Source organism: Camarhynchus parvulus, chromosome 3 (assembly GCF_901933205.1).
Source record: "Camarhynchus parvulus chromosome 3, STF_HiC, whole genome shotgun sequence".
Classification (NCBI taxonomy): domain Eukaryota; kingdom Metazoa; phylum Chordata; class Aves; order Passeriformes; family Thraupidae; genus Camarhynchus; species Camarhynchus parvulus.
In genome coordinates this window covers 88,132,406-88,152,955 of record NC_044573.1, presented here as the reverse complement: position 1 = coordinate 88,152,955, position 20,550 = coordinate 88,132,406, and the positions used below count along the sequence as shown (strand labels likewise).

Here is a 20,550-nt window from a genome sequence, read left to right as displayed (position 1 = left end):
TGAATAAAATAATAAAGGCAGGGCAGCCATAAGAGCAATAACATAACTGCTCATTCACCTCTGAAAACTATACATGGAAGTAGAGAATCATATTTGAGCTACAAACATCATCTCTCAAAACTGTCAGTGCAATCTCTACAAACCAAGAAATTCTGACAAATAGAGGGCCATGATGTCCATGCAGATTAATCTCACAAGCAGATAAAATATCTAGTCATAGAAATGGTAAAATCTAAAGTTTCATTAGAAGCTACTTTTCATTCACTTCTGATCCTGAGGCAAGGCCTGTTATTAATTCTAACTGGACAATATTATTAACACAATAATTCAGGAAATAGGATGAAAATTTCATTTGCAGAGTGACAGCTCTTGGCATTAGACAAACAGATCTCCAAATCACCTACCAGAGTATTAATAATTTTAATTTTTAAACTTTAAAAAACATCAACCATCAAATAAAGTTTTCTCTTCAGAATTCAATTATTTTTAGCATACCCAAATAAAGGCAACTGTATCAAAGGCTCATTTGCCTCCTCCTATATCCTGTATCATGCAGTCCACATCAGTTGGGCCCCAAACACAAGCTAAAAAAATTATTTTATTAGGCTTCTATTTTCAGTTAAGTTTGTTTTGTGGTGGTGGTAGGTTTTTTATTTTTACACAATTTTGAAGCTGACATGAGCTACACTGAAAATCCTAAGTTAAAAGTAGAGGTTTCTCCTTTATGTGGATTTCATTAAATTTGAAAGTGCATTTCAGGAAGATTTTACTTAATGCATAAAATAAGGTAAATTACTTGGTGTCCATCAATATATGGTCACTGAGACTAAGGAACAAGAACAGGACTGCATCTCCCAGTCTCCAAATCCAACACTGAAACACGTGGCCTCTGCCCTCTTTTCCATATTATTATGATTCACAAAACTGGATTTGAAAATACTCCCCCAACACAGTACCTCACTACATATGGTGTAGTGCTTGCCAAAACATATTTACCACAAAATTGATTGCCTGTGTATTCACAGAAGTTTTGCTTCTGACTTCAATTTTGTGATGTGCTTTATTTATGTTTAACTTTCTCTCAGCCAAAATGACAGCAACCATCTCAGCAGTAAGCTTACATATGTTAATTTTGTGCTTTATAGGAGTTTTAAAACCTTAAAAATAATACAAAAATACAACATGGCTTCCTCAAACATTAACATCCTATCTTCTGAGCTTGAGTTCAACACACAAGTAATTTTCTGAAAAAAAATCTACAAGTACCAAATGGATTAGAAATATTGTTTCAAAGGAAGCTTAAAAATTCAGCTCCTCTAGGAGCTTTCTTTGCCCTGCAGTATTTCTTTAGATAGGCTGTATCAAAGAAGATTATTCATTTTGACACACTGCTGCCATTGCTGCTTTTTTTTTTCATTTTACTTTTTAAATATGCCTGTGTCTGTATTATCACATTAAAGAATGCAAAATAGAAGAAATTCCATCATCAACTCTAAGCACGAAATACACAGCAGCTCTCCATTCCGAAGGGAGTTCATTATACAGCCTGGAATTCAGTCTTGTGCAAGTGCTGCCCTCCCACACAAATAAGCATTACCCAAATCTGAATAGCAATTAGCATCTCTAATATGCCCACTGACGCAGAGGTAACAATGAAATCCTGCTACAGATATGATTTTCAATTCCTTAATTTCCTTTTATGATTGGCAACATTTCAAAACCACAAGCATGTCACCGCTCTAGATGGATCGCCTAAGATGAGGCCAAGTCACGCAAGTGCTTTACACTGGACCCTGCCACTCCCTCCTGGCAAGAAAGCATCAACTTCTGGCCAGATGCATCAAACACTGAGGAAAAGGCCAAGAGAATGAAAATTAATGACTGCCCTTTATCCACTGACAGTAGGAGATCATCTACCTATGTCACTAAGCTGCTGCAGTTCCATGTCCTGACCCGAATCCAGACTGTGCTGGATTCAGAGTAAGTTTAAATTAGAAGAGTTTGAAGCTGGCCTGTGGCACATGAAGCAAAAGACCCTAAATCCCAATAAATGGGGAAGGCTCAGCTTGCTTTCTTCTATGAATTGCTGCTGGCAATGGTTACTGCTTTAAAAGATATCTCCTCAAGGATGACAAAGCCTGGATACAGGGACACTAACACAGGAACTTACAAGAAGACTTATAGTATTATTTTCAATGTGTAAACAAAAGGAAACAATGTCTTTTTAATCAGCATGCTGACAGTTCTATCACAAACCACCTTCTCCAAAGATGCACACATGTTGTCATCTGCATGAATACACAGCACAACAGCCAGCAAGAGACACTGCTTTCTACATGCAGAAGCTGATGTAGAATTATGTATTCAACAGTCCAAATTCCAAATAATTAAAAAAAAAAAAACCACACACAGACCTTTGGAAGTTAGTCTGCTCTGAGTATACCAACACTTTGTATTTCTCTCACTTATTTCCAGATTAAAGTATGCCATCAACAGTCTCCCCAGTATTTTAAACTAAAAAATCCCTTAGATTGTGACTGACAGTCATTTCCAATTAACAGCCTCCAGCTCCAATATTTCTCATTCATGACCTTGCATTTTCTACTACTAAATATCCTTCCAGTTTTATTATTCTGCTCCTCAGTGAATTCAGTGGCTGATCTCCCTCATTTGTTTATCAGAACATACTTGGATTGTCTTTCAAAATACTAAATGATACAACAAAATTAATATTCAGGATCTCTACTTGTGGTTTTTTATGCATTTTCTTTCAAAACCATCCACTGCCATTTTCTTTCAATCTATTCTTTACCTATCTTAGAATTCTAGCAATCTTCTTAGCCTCATTTTCTCTAATAAACAGCAATTTTGTCAAAGTCCAGAAGCATGAGATATACCAGTCTTTCGAGGTCAAAACCACAATTTTTTCCTTATACGATCTTCTACCAAAACTATTGAACTCAGAGGAAATCCCATTCCTCATCTATACTGCAGACTGTGTTCCTCAATCACAGTAATTCTGAGTAATTCTATTAACTACTGCCCTTAGGGCAACCAAATCTGTCATTTAATAAAGAGAAAACCTGCATTTTTTTATCTATTTTTACTTCTCATTACAAAAATAATGATTTAAATGTAAAGCAAAGCCTTAGCATGATTGATCCAAACTTAGCTTTAAAATCAAGACCCTTTTTATCCCTCAGTATTAAAATACTGTTACTAGGCTCTTGTTTAGTACATAAATGTATCTTGTATATCTCTTACTACACTCAGAAGCACCTGGATTTGTCACCTGTTGAAATGCTCCACCAATTCTCCACCCTCACTAGAGGGTAGAATTCAGCTTCTGGTCAACTTCCACAATTGTAAGGTGTCTCCATGGGGTGAAATGACCAGTTCCCTTTGCTTCAAAACTGTCTTGGTTAAACTCTTATTATGGAGGTCAAGACACTCAGCTTGCATTAGATATTCAAGTGTGCTCATCATGACAACTCTGATCAGGCATCTGCAGCAGGTCAGGTTCAGCAGTAACCCTGAAGGGATTTTTTAAAAAATCTGAACTCTGTAACAGTTTTTTTATCCTCCAGTTATTAGGAAAATAAAATGTTATTCCTCATATTTTATCTTGTATATTTCCTAAACAAAATGAATGCTTTCCTATATTTATGTTATAATCAAGAAAGTTGTCCTAGTTCATGTGCTACACCAACATCTAATTTTGTGAGAAGTCAAAGGTTTCCAACAACCAGCCTCATGTTCTGAACCATTAGTTCAAGATACCACTGCCCTGACTCAATGCTAGTACAGAAAAAAAAACCTTCTTGTCTTATTGATCACCTCAAATATCACAATGGAATTCTTGATTTTTATATTCACAGCATCATTTCAGGTGGAAAAGATTTTTAGGACACTTAAGTCCAAATATAAGCCTAACACTGCCAAGTCCATCACTAAACCATGCCCCAAAGTGTCACATCTATATATCTTCTAAATACCTCCAGGTATTGATGAATTGATCTTCACCAATCACCCTGCTTATTTGAGAACAGAGAATTTCATTTTCACAGGATTTGTTGAGGTGGTATTCCAGATAATGAAGTAACCTTGTCAAGTCACCACTCTAAGCTGAGGTACCACACAGCTTATACAGCTTTTCAGTCTCCACAATTTTTACTATTCATCAGTCTCCTCCATAGTTACCACACTCAGAATCAAAACCTTATTCTTGCCTGCCACCACTCTCCTTTAAACTCTGAATGCAAGTTTCCCTTTTCATTTGTTTCCCTTGACAATGCAAGGTCCAGAGCAGTTATTTTATGACTGCTTTGGCCCTGAACATCATCAAAAGTGAGTGGATCTGCAGACGATATTTACTACAGAAATATTCAATATGCCCAAAACTACAGCAACAAACGCTGCAAGTTTTGATATCCAAAGGGTACCACAGTCAGGGGGAGGAGAGACGTGACCACACTTCCCCACCTTACAAGGTTCCAAATTAACTGCCAGCAGAAAAAGCTCATATAGCAGCTACTTTTTAGGGTTCAGTGAGAGCACAGAACAGTAGCTGGAGCCAAACAAGCAAACAAACAAAATAGCAAACAAATAATTAGATCAAATAACGAACAGGGTAGTGAAAAATATAGAAATAATGCTGCATGATTATACAACTTTATGGTATCCTCTCACCTGGGGAAGTTTTTTTAATAAAGGAGACAACAGCAACACTAAGGACCATGGAAAAATGTATAGGAATTGTGGAAACTAATATAATTTCTCCGAATAAAGTATTGCAGTTGAGACTGAGCTCAACCTTTAGCTTTTCCTGTTTTATAAATCAAAGATAAAGATGCTTTAATTAATTTAACAGATGGCAAATTCAAAACCAGTGTATAACTACATTTTCTATCTAAAGTATTATTAGACTGTGGAACTGCTGGTAAAATGAAGAATTTAGCTAGGTTTAAAAAGCCTATCCAGTTACAGTGTTTTTCTTGTCTGTCTTCCAGGGTTTTAATTAAGTTAGAGTGCAGTGGGGGTTTTGTTTCTTTATTTTTAGAAGGATATTAAACTTTGTGGGTTAAATTTAAAGTTGTCTTGTAATCATTATTTGACTTACAACAAAAGGTAAATTAAACTACAACTACTACATATTGAGGAGCTCCTATAGTGCATTGTGACGTGACTTGTCTGATGTAAAACAAAAGAATTGTTAACAAGCTAAAAAAGATATTACCCAGTAACAACCTTTATACTAACAGATTAATTTTAAATATTAGATTATCTTTGTTTCACCCAAATTTTGATGATTCTAAGTGCATTTCTCAATTACTGATAGGAACACTGTTGAAAAACAACTGCATGGTATAATGTTCTGATTACTTTTTTTTAAAGCTGCAAGATTAATGGAACAAACTATATCTCCAGCTTGACAGAACTCTTGAATTGTTTCATAATTTTTGCTGTTGTTGTTATTATTATTATTATCTTCATTATTTATTGCAGATAGATTTTCAAGTTTGCTTGATCTTCTTTGGCTCCATACCTCTCCACAAACCTTTGTCTGAAAATATCTTGGAGCTTTAAGGCAAAATTCATGCCTGAAGCAACAGGCTAAAAAATTTATATAAGAAAAAATAACAAATTAATTTAGCATTAGATGACAAGTAGTTATATTGCTTCTTTCCCAAGCAAGTGAACCATAATGTCTCTCATGGAGGGCAGTTACAGAGCAGTCACAAAATGAGTAACACAGCTTTGAAAAAGGAGATCCCCTTAACCTGGAACTGATTTATGCCAGAGTGTGTTCTGGGTCAATTCCACCTGCATCACTGGCACAAGCCACAGCAGGAACACAACTGCCATTTGTGCTCACAGAATAGATCAGCTCCAAGAGAAAGGGGCTAGATATCTGTATAGTTCAACTTCACAAACTGAATGGCATTCTTCCCTGACGGAACATAAGCCGTTATGCTTCATGGATGTGTCTGTAATCCCCCCTAGGAGAACCAGCAGCCACAGCATGTACTGTTCCACTAAAAGTGGTCTGGGAGAAAGGAAAATAAATAAATAAGCCAGTAATCACTGATACTGGTCGTTTGAAAAGCAGATATACATGCAGGCACACCCTTTATCTGGATCTCATTAGAACATTTTAGTACTACAGTTGAATACTCTGAGATTAGCATTCATAGCACAAGCTACATAATAAGTTAATGCATTTTAATGCATTAACTATTTATAAATAAACAAAAGAGCTTGCTTATAAGACAATCTGTCCAAATACTCAAATAGTTACATATGAATAATCAGTTAGGTAGCATTGTTCAAAGAGCCCAGAATTGTGCCAATAGAACTTTGTGTGTCGAGAGGCTTCAGAACTGTGAAGTATCAGGCCTGCTTCTCCACAGAATAGACTTCCTGTATAGTATCTCACCAGAACTGCTCCTTAAACACTCAAGGAAGGGACACAAAACCCTTCTTTCAGAGTCATGACAGGGTTGTGAGCATATATAAATGAGAAACCACAACCTAGAGTAAGAATGCTTTCTTTGGCCATTCAAGTCAATTTAGATCCACTTGAGGGATAATGGGTTCTGTCACACCTATTTATTCATTCCTCTACATTGACTCAATGATTGTAAAAGGAATATTCAGGAGATGAAGAAGTAACAAAGTGATACGGACGTGCCTTAGTAATAAATACATAAATACACCATCACCAGCCCACCCCCCCCCCAAAAAAAAACAAACACAAAACCAGATATTTTTTTATATCCAATTTTTCCATATGAGAACAAAGTCCAACAGTTTGTGACATTCTATGCTGCCTCATTTGACTTACAGTCTCCCAGTCAAAAGAGACCTCTCCTGGCTCAAAATTAATAGTTAAATAAAATGAATGAGATATCTGAAAATAGCCACAAGTCCAGCTATGAAATCCTGACAGCTCCTTTTCTGTTGTCAAAGTCTGCTAGCCAAAGCCTAAACATGCCCTTATTGCCTGTACAGTAGGGAAAACAGGGGCAAAGGACAACATGGCAAAAGGAGGAGATAATGAAGCCACATTGTACTAGACCTTCCTTGCCCTGAACTAGAATAGCTTCACCTAGAGACTGGGGACATGCTAAACAAACCAGAAGTGCCTTTAATCCAAACTCAATTTACAAAAGTTCTTTTTACACTCTCAAATGAAAACTCAAGAAACCATACAATATTTATGGGTTCTAATGCTGTGGAAAACAGGCAAGTATTAGTCGTGTAATCCTAAATTTACTGGCCAATACAAGTGTACAGGACAATTATTAAGATGCAGAGCGAGCAACAACTCACAGCTTCTGAATCTCCAACTCTCTAATGACAAACACACCATTCCTGCCTCCCCATCCCATCTTCTCTTCCTCTCCTACCTAAATGCCGAAAATAAAACCATGAATTAGGCATTTGCTTTTTAGAAAATTAAGAGGAATGCTGTAGAGTGCTTAACATCTATGAATTGCTCCTTTCAGCCATCATTAGAAAGGCATTTTATACATTTTAATCCTGAACCATTTATGTTTCATACTTTATATACTTTGGCAGAAGCTTCTGACATTATGTTATCATTTCACACTTCAAAGTTAAACTGCAGGTTACTAACTACTAGTACTGTAGTTTATAACAGCTATTTATTTAGAGCTTTTAATCTTGACTGGAAGGGAGTAAAAGCTTTACTGCAACCATTTCAATAATTTTCACAACTTTAGTTTCCAGAAAAAATACATACTATCTCTACTTAGATATATTATTCCGAGTCAAGTCAATGAAATAAATTCCACATGGATTGCAGCCTCATTCTCAACCAAAATTCTTCCATCTACAGAGGCAGATATACAGAACTAGTTTAAAATGAGTGAGCTTGTTTTGCCCTAAAGAATTGTTAAAATAATTATGAAGAAGGACCACAAATGACAATGGCAAGTAAACAAAAACTGCATTTTTTCCCCCCCATGACCTTAAAAACTTATAAAAGCACAGTGTGGTGATTGGAAGACTGGACTAAGAACAGTCACTTCAATCTTTAAAGTAAGGTTTCTTAAAGTAAGGTTCCAAATCTCTTCTTTAAGCGTCACCCCATTTTGACAATTTCATACAAATAGTAATAGAAAAACCCTTACAACTACTTCTTTGAGACATTCAATGAAAATAATAAAATGTCTGAAGAATGGCTGTCCTATACACACAAGTGATGTGTAATTACCAGTTGAGGTTGTGCCCATTGCTGATAGTTACATAAGCACAATTGAATCAAGCTCATTTAACTTGGAATCAAATAACTTGGGTTAAGCCCAGCTGTTCACAAAACCTGTCACTCCTATAAAAAAATCCATTTGGTCCTGAAAAGTCTATTCAGCACATGCCCAACTATGGAATATTTCCATCCTTTAATATTTCCCACCACTGAAACATGTCACAGCCACAGAGAAAGGAATACCAGATAATGGTGCAAAACTGATTAATATTTAAGTCTATTTCTTAAGTGTGGAGAGGAAGAAGGAAAAGGAAGGTGTGGTTTAAAAGCAGCCAGATGATTCTTGTGTGGTGAAGAAGGAAAAGGAAGGTGTGGTTTAAAAGCAGTCAGATGATTCTTGTATGTGTTCTTCACCCTATCCTATGATTAGGAGGCCAACATTCCTTCCTTACTCCAAGGCCACAAACATATATTAAGTCTAAACGTGACTCAATGACAAGACACTCAAAACACAATTTATAATAGTTCACCTTCTCAGTAGCTATCTGGGTCAGAAGGCAAGGTGCCCAGGGAGAGAGTATTCATACCTTGAGAAACATTATTTTACTCATAAATGTTTTATTGTGATCAACAGGCCATAACGTCCCTGCTAACACCATTTCTGAAGATGGCTGAAAATATCAACACCCTACATTTTTGTCCTCCTCCTCTAAGTTAGGGAAGAATGGACTATCAATTTTGCAAACCTCTATTTCAGGAACTTTCCACTACTAGGAAGAAAATTTCACATCCATGAGAATCTGGTCATGTAATTTGTACAATCTGAAAATTAATCCACGGCTTCTTTCTCATTTCCAACAGCCTCCTTCAAGTTCAGCTCCACATTAATATCTTTGCTCCCAGGAGCCAAGCTTTCCACTGCAAACCCAGGACACTCCACATCTGCTTTCATGACAATCTGGTCTCTTAATAATGGTTCTCTGGTTCTTAATAATGAGTTCTCAAGTGTATAGATTTGGGATTTAATTGGATTAGTACTACTCTCCAATCTCCTCTGTCCCTCTTCATTCTCATTATTATCTCAACTTTTTCTCCCCTCTCTCTGAGGGATAATAGTTTTTCCATGAACCCATTCAAGTATCTTTTCTTTAAGCCTTTACAGACAGGCAACCATTTTGCTTCCTTGTCACTTAATTTTGGCTAGTACCTTTTACCTGCTAAGTTCTAAAACAAACATTTTTCTCAATTTTCTCCCTTTTTTTTTTCTTAAGAGTTGTTCCTTAGCAGTGATTATTTTTTCACTATTTACTCTGGACCAAATTACTTTTGGATAATTTCTCATATTAGGAATTTGCAATTTCAGAGTTATGCACATACGCTTCATCTCATCATGTAAAGGATCAAAGAGTAGGGAAATAAAAATTATTGAGCCATAGAAATTAAAGAGAAACTTCAACCTTGTTTTCATGACATTTATAGAAAAGTCATCTTAAAATATACTGAATAGATTTCCTTCAAGGGTCACAAATATGTTTCTGAAAAGGCTGCAACTGCCATTTTAAAAAAGAAAAAAAAGAAATTTTTTTCAATTTCTGCAAAAAGCTGAATTAAAAAAAAGGAAGCTATCACAAGTTTGATAATATAGCAACTAAATCAAAATAATTATGTTCTCTATATATAGATATATTGATTTATTGATTGATACATTAACATAAATCAAACTGATTAATAAACAATTGAAAAACGCCCATCAGTTTTATCATACAATTAAGCATACATTTCCTATTTTTATTTTGTATTAGGATAACAACAAAAAGTTAATTATTTAGGTAACAGGCTTTCTTTTAATATAAATGTAATTTGCTAATCATGAAAGAAAAACAACTTTAGAGATATATGCATTTTTTGTTACAAACTCATTAAACAACTAGCAGCAATTCTCAGAGAGCTGTTTTATTCTGTATCTACTTATTCATATTTAGATATCTTCAAGCCATCAATTTGCATGAAGATTTTTCAAATTTAATAGCCTTTGGCAAGAACTACCTGTTCTGCATTTTTTAAATAGCTGCCTTAACATAATTGAACAGCCATAGCATTATGATCACATTTATTATTTTTCACTAAAACTGCATGTGTACAGATGTGAAAAATAAAAAAGCTACTCACAGAAATGCAGGAAAATAACTCACTCCCCTTAATTGGTTCCATTTAGTGCAGGTCACATTTTGCCACCGTAAAACCTAGTCCTGTTTGATTGTATTGATTTGAATTATTCCACAGCCATTTTTAAGCTTCTTATTATTCTTAGTGGTGGCAGTCTTTCCTTCAGAACTGGTGTCTCATTACTTTACCCTGCCTGAACAGTCAGCTCCACTCATTAGAACAAGCATCTGCTACAAACAGTATTAATGAGATCCATATGAAGGGATACAACAAGCCATTACCCACCTGGCTAATCATTTTACAGTACAAATCTGATAATGCAGAGTCATCCAGCAATGCCTTGAACATGTTGTTACAATTACCTTATTTAGACAGTAACTACTATTTTAGAACAGGGCGCTGCAAAATTGGATACATTTGTAAAAATGTATCTACTTTGTAGCTCCTGTTAACATACAACATATATTTCATCTCAACAAAGCCAAAAGGCATGATTTTACTAGTGGGAAATTTGCCCTTTGGCTTTTGAATAGATTAGCATTAAAATTATTTATAAGACACCAATAGTTTGACTACTGTTCCAATAAATATTGAGAATTTACACCAAACCAGTCAGAATAGCTGCAGAACTCAGTGACTTTTATTGAAATAATAATAATTTAAAGCAATATAATTTTAGAGGTGGTTTTCTTCAAAACAGCATGAGTTTGCATACAGCATTTACATACAACCAAGTAGCTGGCACAAAGGAAATATTTCACCAAAGAGTGACAATGCTAAATGAGCTTCACAGATCTTTTAATTTAAAGTTCATTTCTCTAAACCTAAGATACAAATACGCACATCTTTATACATTGGCATTTACAAACATGAGGGCAGAAGTATTTGTTCACACTGCGTTTTTCCCTTTGGGACAAACATACTCCAGAAGGAATGCTGGAACAGAACCAGGAGGGGTGCCCTGCTAATACTTATGCAGCAAGGGCCCTGGAAACCAGGCACAGAAAAAGCAAGACCACAATGAAGCTCAAACTCTTCAAACCACAGCAGACTAGGCTAAGCAAGGCTAAGTCAAAAGATTTTGAACTCAGAACTCCAAGAGAACAAAGGAGGATGAGTTTTATCCAAACCAAACTCACACACTTAAAAAATATGTAAGATGCTACTCCAGTAAATCCCACAAGATATTTTATAGAATCACTATTGAATAATTTAACTAATCAATTTCATATTGTTAGACAACATTATTTGAGAAATAACGCCCTTTTATTCAGGGAAATACTTTCTCTAAAATTATGGATAGAAAAATACAACAATATTAAGAAACCAAAAAAGCATGCATAGTTCTACCACTGGAAAAAAGCCCTAAACAATGGGGAAAGTGGCAAAAAGAAATACCAACCACAAAAAAGCAAAACCAACAGCTCTTAAAATAGAGGATGAGAGGTTCAGCTCCAATGGGAATCTAGAATTAGCAAATGTTTTTGAATAAAAGTAAAAGTAATTGGTGAAGTTACTGACACTGAATATCAGTTACAAGAATGTACCAAAAATGCTTCAATCATGAAACCTCTAGGAAAGAATACTGCTGAAGAAATCAAATACAGGTAGTTAACAAATGGTGACATTTAAGAAGTTTGGCTAAGTTGAGCAAATGTTAGTTTAGCTAAAATAAAACTGTTTTATTTCAGTGAGAAAGTATAACAGAAAGTTATTAGTTATGCATCTGCTTTTCTTTAAGTCCAACAAGGTCGACAAAAGAGCAGTGCTTTTTAAGCAAAGAGAGAGAACAAAGCAACAAAACAAAAAAAGCATGCAAGCCTGATAATATTCTCATAGGTAAGGTCTAGACTGATGCATCTAAACCACTTTTAACAGAATAGCTTCAGAGATATTTGATGACAGGGGTTCCATCTCCAGATAATGGAAGCAGGGGATCCATAAATGGGTCTCCACTAACTGATGTCTTAATATTAAATTCAAGAAGGTCACGCCTGTCAACACAAGCATTCAGAATAACTAATGAAAATCTGTTTAATTGCGTATGGAGTCTGGATCACTGGAGAACAACTATATAATTAGAAGAATGTCCAATGTAAAAATGATCATAATTTTTCATTGTTGATTAGGATACATATCATGCAAAGTATCTAAATGTCCAAATAATAGCTCAGGTTTTCATCTTTAATCTCTCTTTCATATTACTTAAGGTGAATTTCATTAACACTGGATCTCTGTAAATCCATTTTCTTCTCTGAATATACCTATCAGTCTGTGTATCTTCATAATCTATTACCAGTTATTATGTTTTGAAAAAAATTAAAAGAGCCATTTAGTTCCTTCAATTTTGTTTTTCCTCCATTCTGTTTTCTTACCATTCTAAAACTAAAAACAGAGGATAGATTGTTCAAAATACTGAAAATTTTAACAAGAAATGACATGTACACTTCAATTTCTTTCACAAAATGCAGTCTTCCAGGTACACTACCATGTTCTGTATAATTGCTTTAGTACTCAGAACGTGGGCATCCCATCCACACACTTGAGTAAGAAAATGAGAATATTACATTAAGACATCAGTTTTCCAAATTAATAACATAGGATATGACAAAGACTCTTCAGGTCAGTTTAAGAGCTGGCTGACTTCATTTGTTCAGGGTCAGCAGCTTTGGAATGCCCTATGCCCTGTACTGCCCTGAGAATATGCCTTGACCTCCCAATACCCCACTGCTGTAGCTTCCCACCCTGAGAACACCTGCACTGCAATATCTAAGTGCTTGTGCATACAGCCAGTGTTAGTAAACCAATTATTCCCACACATTTCTTAATGCTAGGTCTCCATACTGACTGCAAGCTTACTTTGACTTTTCACACCATGCTCAGCCCAAGCTAATAAACCCTTGAAGTGTGAACTCCACACAGGAGAGACACTTGGAAGGGTCTGGGGCTTTTTTGTACAAGACAGCTTAGTTCTGGCTGAATTGTGATGAATCCTGACTGACTCCATGTGGAGCCACTAGGCAATTATCATAAGACATGCAATTCCCCATATTCTCCAGGATTTTCATTATCTAGGATGTTCTATTATTAAAGATAACAAACCTAGCAAAATAAAGAACTCAGGAAAAACTTTAGAATATGTCCAATAAGTCCAATTAGGTTGTAGTTTGTTATTAAACAAAAGGCACTCCTGCAATGAATGTAAGAGTACTAGTGAGGGAAGATAAAATTACTGACTCTTTAGCTGACATGAACTACATGTTTGAACAAAGGATCACAGGATGAAATTTAAAAAATACCCCTACAAATTTTCTGATCCTACCCAGCTTCTGAAGGATCAGTTAGAAGTTTTAATTTTGCTTATAAAGTCCTCACCTTAGCAAACTCTCACTGCTATGTAAGATTATTCTAAGACCTTGGTGACAAGTCATGCCTGACAGTCAGGCAAGGGTTATGGAGAATAAAGGTACCTGCCTTTAATAGTCAGGGTGTAAAACAGCTGCTAGAAAGAAACTTGGCCACAAACTTCAGCAATGTGGGGTACCAAGTCAGAATAAAAATTAATCTCTGGAGCCAGTTTTGTTGCTGTGGTTTGTCCTTTGTACAAGCAAATTCACTTTCCTGAGAAAATACAAACTGTCTACCAAATTTACTGTGTTTTGCTTTTTCATTTAAAATGAACTTACCGGGTGCCGTCTGCTTTCCAGCTAACTTTGTATGGCTTCTGCTCCAAAAATTTAATATTTTGCTTGTCCATGGAAACAGGCTGTGCTCCAGGGAATCCAGTCCTAATAAAAAGAACCATGTTTATTAATGGTTCTGCGATAAATAGTCACACAAGTAAATACATTTTTCACATCAGACTCAAGTCACACCTCATACCTGACTTGCTGCAAGGTTAACTCTGAGTAAGAGCATGTTCTCCAATAAAGTATTTTGCAATAGAAGTCAAAAGTCTATCTCATAGGAACAAAGTTATTTGCTTATGACAAAACACTAAATTATGTGGAACTTCAAAGTTTTAGCTTTGCAGAAAGAGATATTTAAATTAAAAATTACAGGCACGATAAGCATCAACAAGTTAGGAAGTAGTTTGGATCACCAACTTTGGAATGGAAAAGTCCAGAATCATAGACACTAAAACCAACATTCCCATTAGCATTGGTCACAAATCCAAGTTGGCTGTAAAAATGAGTATTATACCTCTATATTTAAGTGTAATAGCAATGGTATAAATAAATTTACTGTTTGAGAAAGAACTAAGCATTTGTAAAGCTGGAGTAGGCCACATCTGGAATTTGAACAACAACACTTTGTTATCTCAATGGAAAAGTAATTCTAGAATCTTGTTTCTTAACATCAAAAATTGATCATTCCATTTCATTGTACAGTGCAAGACTTTCACTGCCAAGTGTGTTTGAGGCTTTTTTTTTAATAAATCCATGGTCACATTTTTCCTCATTTTCAAAATGACCAGTTTCATTCTGCAAAATACAACACTTATTTCAAGAGTAATAAGTAAGTTCTAAATATTCTCATACCCTTCCCATCCACAGAACTGCTGACATTTTTGCTGTATTCCTCCTAATTTTGGTTGCGTTGTCACCTGGGTCACACATTTAACTGTTATTCCTTCCAAGAAAATTGCACCCTAAAAAAAATAATTTAGCATTAAAGCCCTCATAAAATCAAAACAGAATATGTCAATACAAGATTAAGACTGTTTTCACAACCCTCTAGAGCAATACTAGCTTAAACATTCCTTAAGGATTTACCCCCAAATGTTAAGATACATTAGCTCAACTTTGCCAGGAAACTCACAGGTGAGCCATATTATAAACCCAGGAACTAAATGAGTTATTTATGAGGAAAAAAATCGAACTTAAAAAAGGCAATAAGGATAAGGCAAAAGGAAGGGATAACTAGTATTTAGATGCTTACACTACTTAGCTAATACTCTCAAGAACGTTGATCTAGGACAAACTTAACAAAAGAGAAAATATAAACAGCAGATTTGTAACAAAATATTTGTGTAAATAAATTTTTATAATTTTTTCTCAATCTAAACCAGGTTATTAGCGTGGAGCTGCTATCCTGAAAGCCCCAGAAAAGCCTATGTAGACATCAAAAAAACCAATCTGGAAATAAAACTCTAAAATAACTTGTACATTCTACAAAAAGTTTGATGCCAAGAGGAATAAAAACAAATCATGCATAACTGAACACATGAAAGCCACCAGGTCTACAAAACTACAAAATTAACGACTTCTATGGAGATCTCAAACCAACCAGACTTAATTCAACAGAATCTCAAATAAATTTTCAATGCACACAGAGAAGATCAAACCATGACTATTCACCTGTTGAACCCTGCATGTGAAGATACAAGTATCTCATATCTGTTCTCTAAAACACTTGAAACTAGCTTTAACAAATCCAGAAAGGAGTAGTATTTTTCTCCTCTGCATTTCCACATGCTGCGGCACTCATCTGTTATACACTTGAGCAAGTCTAGGAACTAATTTGGCAAAAATAACATCATAAATTGGTAATAATTTTCTGCCAAAACAGTATCCTAAACTAGCTCACCATAGGATAACTCAGTACTAGTGACAGCACAAAGGGAGCAAAAGGAAGAGCAGGGAAAAGTAGGACCACAGTTTTCAGTACAGCCTGAAGTTAGTTAAGATTGGCTCAGTCACATCACCAAATCACATTCTGAGAACAGAACATCCTAAAGAAATATACTGGTTCATAACCTTAACTACCTTGAGTTCCACAGACTGTGTGTGTCACTCACCCCATACAATTTACATGGGCACCAGCCAGTGCAACAGCACGCAGGGGAGTGGGCGAGAGAGGCAGACAGCTACTCGTGCCTGGCCAGCACATTGTCTGCATTCTGATAAGTGGTGAAGAGCACCAGGAAACAAAGGAAGATGGTTTTGCCTTGCTTCTGTGAATAATGGCAGAGTGGAATGCCAGTACAATTGCTAAGATTGAATTAACAGGCAGGGAACGGGAAAGATTTTCCAGAAAAGAAAAAGTAATAAACACAAAATTCGTATTTGAAAGTGTTTCTTGCAGATTATCTGCTGCAAGTATAATCACTAAGGCACAGCACTATGAAAACAATGTGAGTCACTTGGGTATTCGTGCTTGGCTAACTTAGCATTTCAGGTTTCATGAGGACATTCCTCGGATAAGGTGCTAAAGCTGAACCAGATCCATACAGTTTTTACCCTACTGTTCAGCTACCAATGCCTTTGGAAACAGAACACTGGAGACCACGGTGCAGAGACTCCAGAGAACTCAGATCACCAGGAGCACACTGACTCCTCAGCATGGATACTAAGCCAAGAGTTTATAAGCCCTAAAGGATCCAGGGAAACTACATGCACTGGTATCTACACTGTGCACAACTTTCACACCACCTGTACAAATCAGCCTTGCCCCACTTGCCATAAATTTCTCCACCCATCACTTCAGCTGAAGAAGAGGCAATGTGGATCATCCTGTGTTGGTTCATATCCTAAACACCATCTGGAGAAGTGGGGGAGTGGGAACAGCCCCAAACACACACCTTCCTGACCCTAGTGGCTATCACCAGGCCTCGGTGAGAGCTGTCTTCAGCTACTCAGACTTGACTGCCTGCCAATATGCTCAGAGACTGACTCCCAGAAGGCAAGAAACATTCCAAAACATGTCAGGAAGAGATATCTTCTAAAATGAAGGGAGTGAGAGACAGAGAGTTACACTTACCAGCTTAGATTTAATACCTAAAAACACAGGACCGAATCACAGTAACTGCCTCTTGGCATGTACAAGCAAAAAAGAAAACAAAATCATACTGACTGTCACTCAGTAGCAAAGGTGTTCCACTAAACATTTGGTTTTCATAATGAAACAGGCTTCACAGAATTGGCATTGTATGCATTTGCCTTGGTTTGCTTTTTGTTTGCTTATCTTGTCCTCATCAAGGAACTCAGAAAACATGGGGTAGATCTAACTTCCATAAACCAGAAGTGTAACCTGTTTCAAAATCAGGTTCAGCGTTAGTGTTTCTCTAACAAAATGGAAGAATCTGCAGGGTCTGGTTTAGGCATAAGATAATCAATTTATTTCCACTAAACTTCCTATTAGCATGCCTATTTTTGTGACATCTCTGACTTTATTAACACAGATATAGACTGGGATGGTAGTTTAAGATTCAGTGTTACCCTTCATTTTAAAAATGGGCTGGAGATAACACTGTGCAATTCAGCATAAACAAAGTTCTACACTTAATAATGGATAAGAAATTATACAAACACACACTGGTAGATAATTAGAGAAAAATACATGGAAGCAGCAAGAGACCAAAAGCTGAATTAGTATTGTTCTGCCTTGTGAAAGGCAATTATGTTGAGATATATAAACAGAAGTACTAGCCTTAAGACATGTGAAATTAATTTTTCCCTATTAAGCCTTACTAGGATGGCCTCAACTAGAGGCTTGCATTCAATTACAGGCACCACAGCATCAGGAAAACATGAGTCAACATGACAGAATACAAAGGATAACAAGAAAGGTCAGTAGTACAAAAAAAATATACTATAAGGGAAAAGTGAGCTAATAAGCATTTAACATGGAGAAGGAAAGGATACCCATACTCAAGCACATAAAATGGTGCTGCCAAATCAAAAAATAGTATTTTTCCCATATCCTTCAAGATGCCCACAATTGGCAGAATAAGTGCAAGGGTTAAACTTTGCAAAAGAGGGTTGGTTAAGCAGAAAAACCCCAAGTCACTAATATTTAGAATAATTGTACTGTGATAGTTAACTAATAAATATTATCCTCATTACATCAAATCAGTTTAATTGCTTCCTTCTGTCTCACAGATGACCACAAGACACCTGCACTCAAAATCATGAATTAAATCATTAACAGCCACCATCTCTTCCAGATTGTTTAAGATGTCACCACTCGTTTCAGAAGCACGGCATCCCACACCCCATAAAATGCAATTTACTTGGGACTAGAAAAGACAACATTCCTTATAAACAGTAAAAGTTTGACCCATGAAAGGTTTGTAGGTTCTGGCTCAGAATTACAACTTTTTGTCCGATTTGCAAAATGAAATTTTTTTTTCGTGAAGTGAGATTCTAAGTGTCAGTTAATAATGTTGTTTTGATGCTACAATCGATACTGCATGCACTGACAAAGTCAAAACTTGTTTGGATTTCCTGTGTGGCACCTCAGACTGCAACAAGCTCATTTCCTGGTACCTGTCAACTTCCTTCAGGTGATGACAAAGGAAATTGTAATGGCTTTATGTTCTAAGGATTCTGTAGTAGTGTAGGAAAGAGAGGCTGTCAAGATTTTTTTACATCAAAATATGAAGTTTTAATGAAAAATGCTGCAGTAAAGTTTCTCACATTAGAGTTTCTGAAATGGACAGCATATTAACTTCATTTCACAGGCTAGCTAGCACTTGTTTCTGACTATTCATTACCCTAGCAAGATGCCTGGGAGCTGTCTCCTCCTCTACTAGTAAACTTTTCTTCTGTCTCCACAAAGATTTGGGTCAAAATGAGAAAAATTCAGACCATTGCTATCACTACAGCTGCCTCTAGTTTTACACTGCCTACCCCTAGGCTTCTAGGAAAGAGATGAATTATAAAGGTGGAAACATCTGTTGCAGGAAACCAACATAATACTGAAAATGTAGCCCTTTAGACAGTAAAATCAGAATATCTGAGCAAGAGGTATTTACCTGATACTCACTCCCCCTGTAGACCGCATATTTACAAGGAATCACAAATATCCATCTCTACTGAGTTAAGAAGCAGTCCCATCTGCCAGCCAAGAACCATGGTAAAGAATTCTGCCCGTTCCTCCTCTTCGTGTCAAAGAATGTTCCTTCAGAGCTGCAAAACTGAATTATACGAATATGCATATTAACTAGATGACTCTTTCTTTCACAAATTATCTAACTCATAATTAAATTTTAGTTATTAATATGCTTATTCGTATAATTTAGCTTCCAGCTTTCAACAAAACTATGGTGGCAGACAAGAAAAAGCCTGGGAAGCCAATATCATTCCTGTTAAATAGACCAGTTGAGTTTTATGCTTGATGAAAAGAGGCTGTCATTGTAATTCATCATAACACCTCAGTTCCTAATGCATCAGAAGACACATCAAAAAAACTTTAAGCTTCCAGCCCCCTCCAGAATATTTAGATATCAAGGTCTTACTGCAAGGCTTATGGAGGAAGTGGTGATATCCCATGAATATACTTTTACTATGTCTTTACAGTGTGGGAAATTTTTTATTCCAAATAAGCTATAATTTGAAAGTTTTCAAAGTTCATCTTGCTTCTTTAGACTGGATTTTGTATTTCTGTCATGTTAACATTTTCCATACTCTACCTGCAAACCTTGTTGACCAGCTGCAGTAACACCAAAATGCTTTTTTGCAGCCTATTTCAATATGAGGATTTCCATGTCTTCGTAAACAAACACACCTCAGCGCACAAGTAAAATAACTCAGTATTATGGAAAAAAACCCTATTCTTGCACTCAGCAATAGTCTAGCCTATTTCATTTGCAAATAAAAAAGTGAGTCAGGAATTTGAAAAGAACTGAGTCATTAGTCTTCAGATTATATAAATATACTCTGTGTACTTGAGTATTAGTTCCATATCATGGTAACTACAGTAACTCATTTAATCAGAATTATGCAGATGTATGTCAGAAATCACAGCAAGTGATCAGCTGTATTCCTTACAAAGCTAAAGCTTTGAACACATTATGATCTTGAAGCTGCCTTGAGTTTTTTAAGCTCATATTGCTTTTTGCTAATTCAATTTTCTATCCCACAAAATTTTCCAAAGAAAAACTACTTACCAAAATGAGCACTGAATTTTAAAAATTCTGAATTTCATCCACATGACTACAAAAAACAAGAGCTGTTTCCATCTGACTCTAATAACATTTCATCTCCAAAGACAGACTGAATAATTAAAAAGCACTTTACTATCTCAAAAAATTGTTATATTATAAAATTTTTAAGTCATTTTTACAACTGGGATATTTGAGGTGTTGAATATTAAAGTTCACAGTTCACATAGGAAATTTAAAAAGTTTACTATGTATCTACTACAACTTT

General features: G+C 35.9%; 1 protein-coding gene across 1 annotated transcript in view; it reads right to left on the bottom strand.

The window, feature by feature from the left end:
* RNGTT (RNA guanylyltransferase and 5'-phosphatase) overlaps nt 1-20,550 on the bottom strand; it is a 171,048-nt gene that overhangs the window by 129,747 nt on the left and 20,751 nt on the right. The window contains exons 7-8 of the mRNA XM_030946306.1: nt 14,938-15,047; nt 14,083-14,184 (exon numbers count right to left, since the gene is read on the bottom strand). Of these exons, the coding sequence (XP_030802166.1) occupies nt 14,083-14,184; nt 14,938-15,047 (212 nt within the window). The remainder of the gene's footprint in view (nt 1-14,082; nt 14,185-14,937; nt 15,048-20,550) is intronic.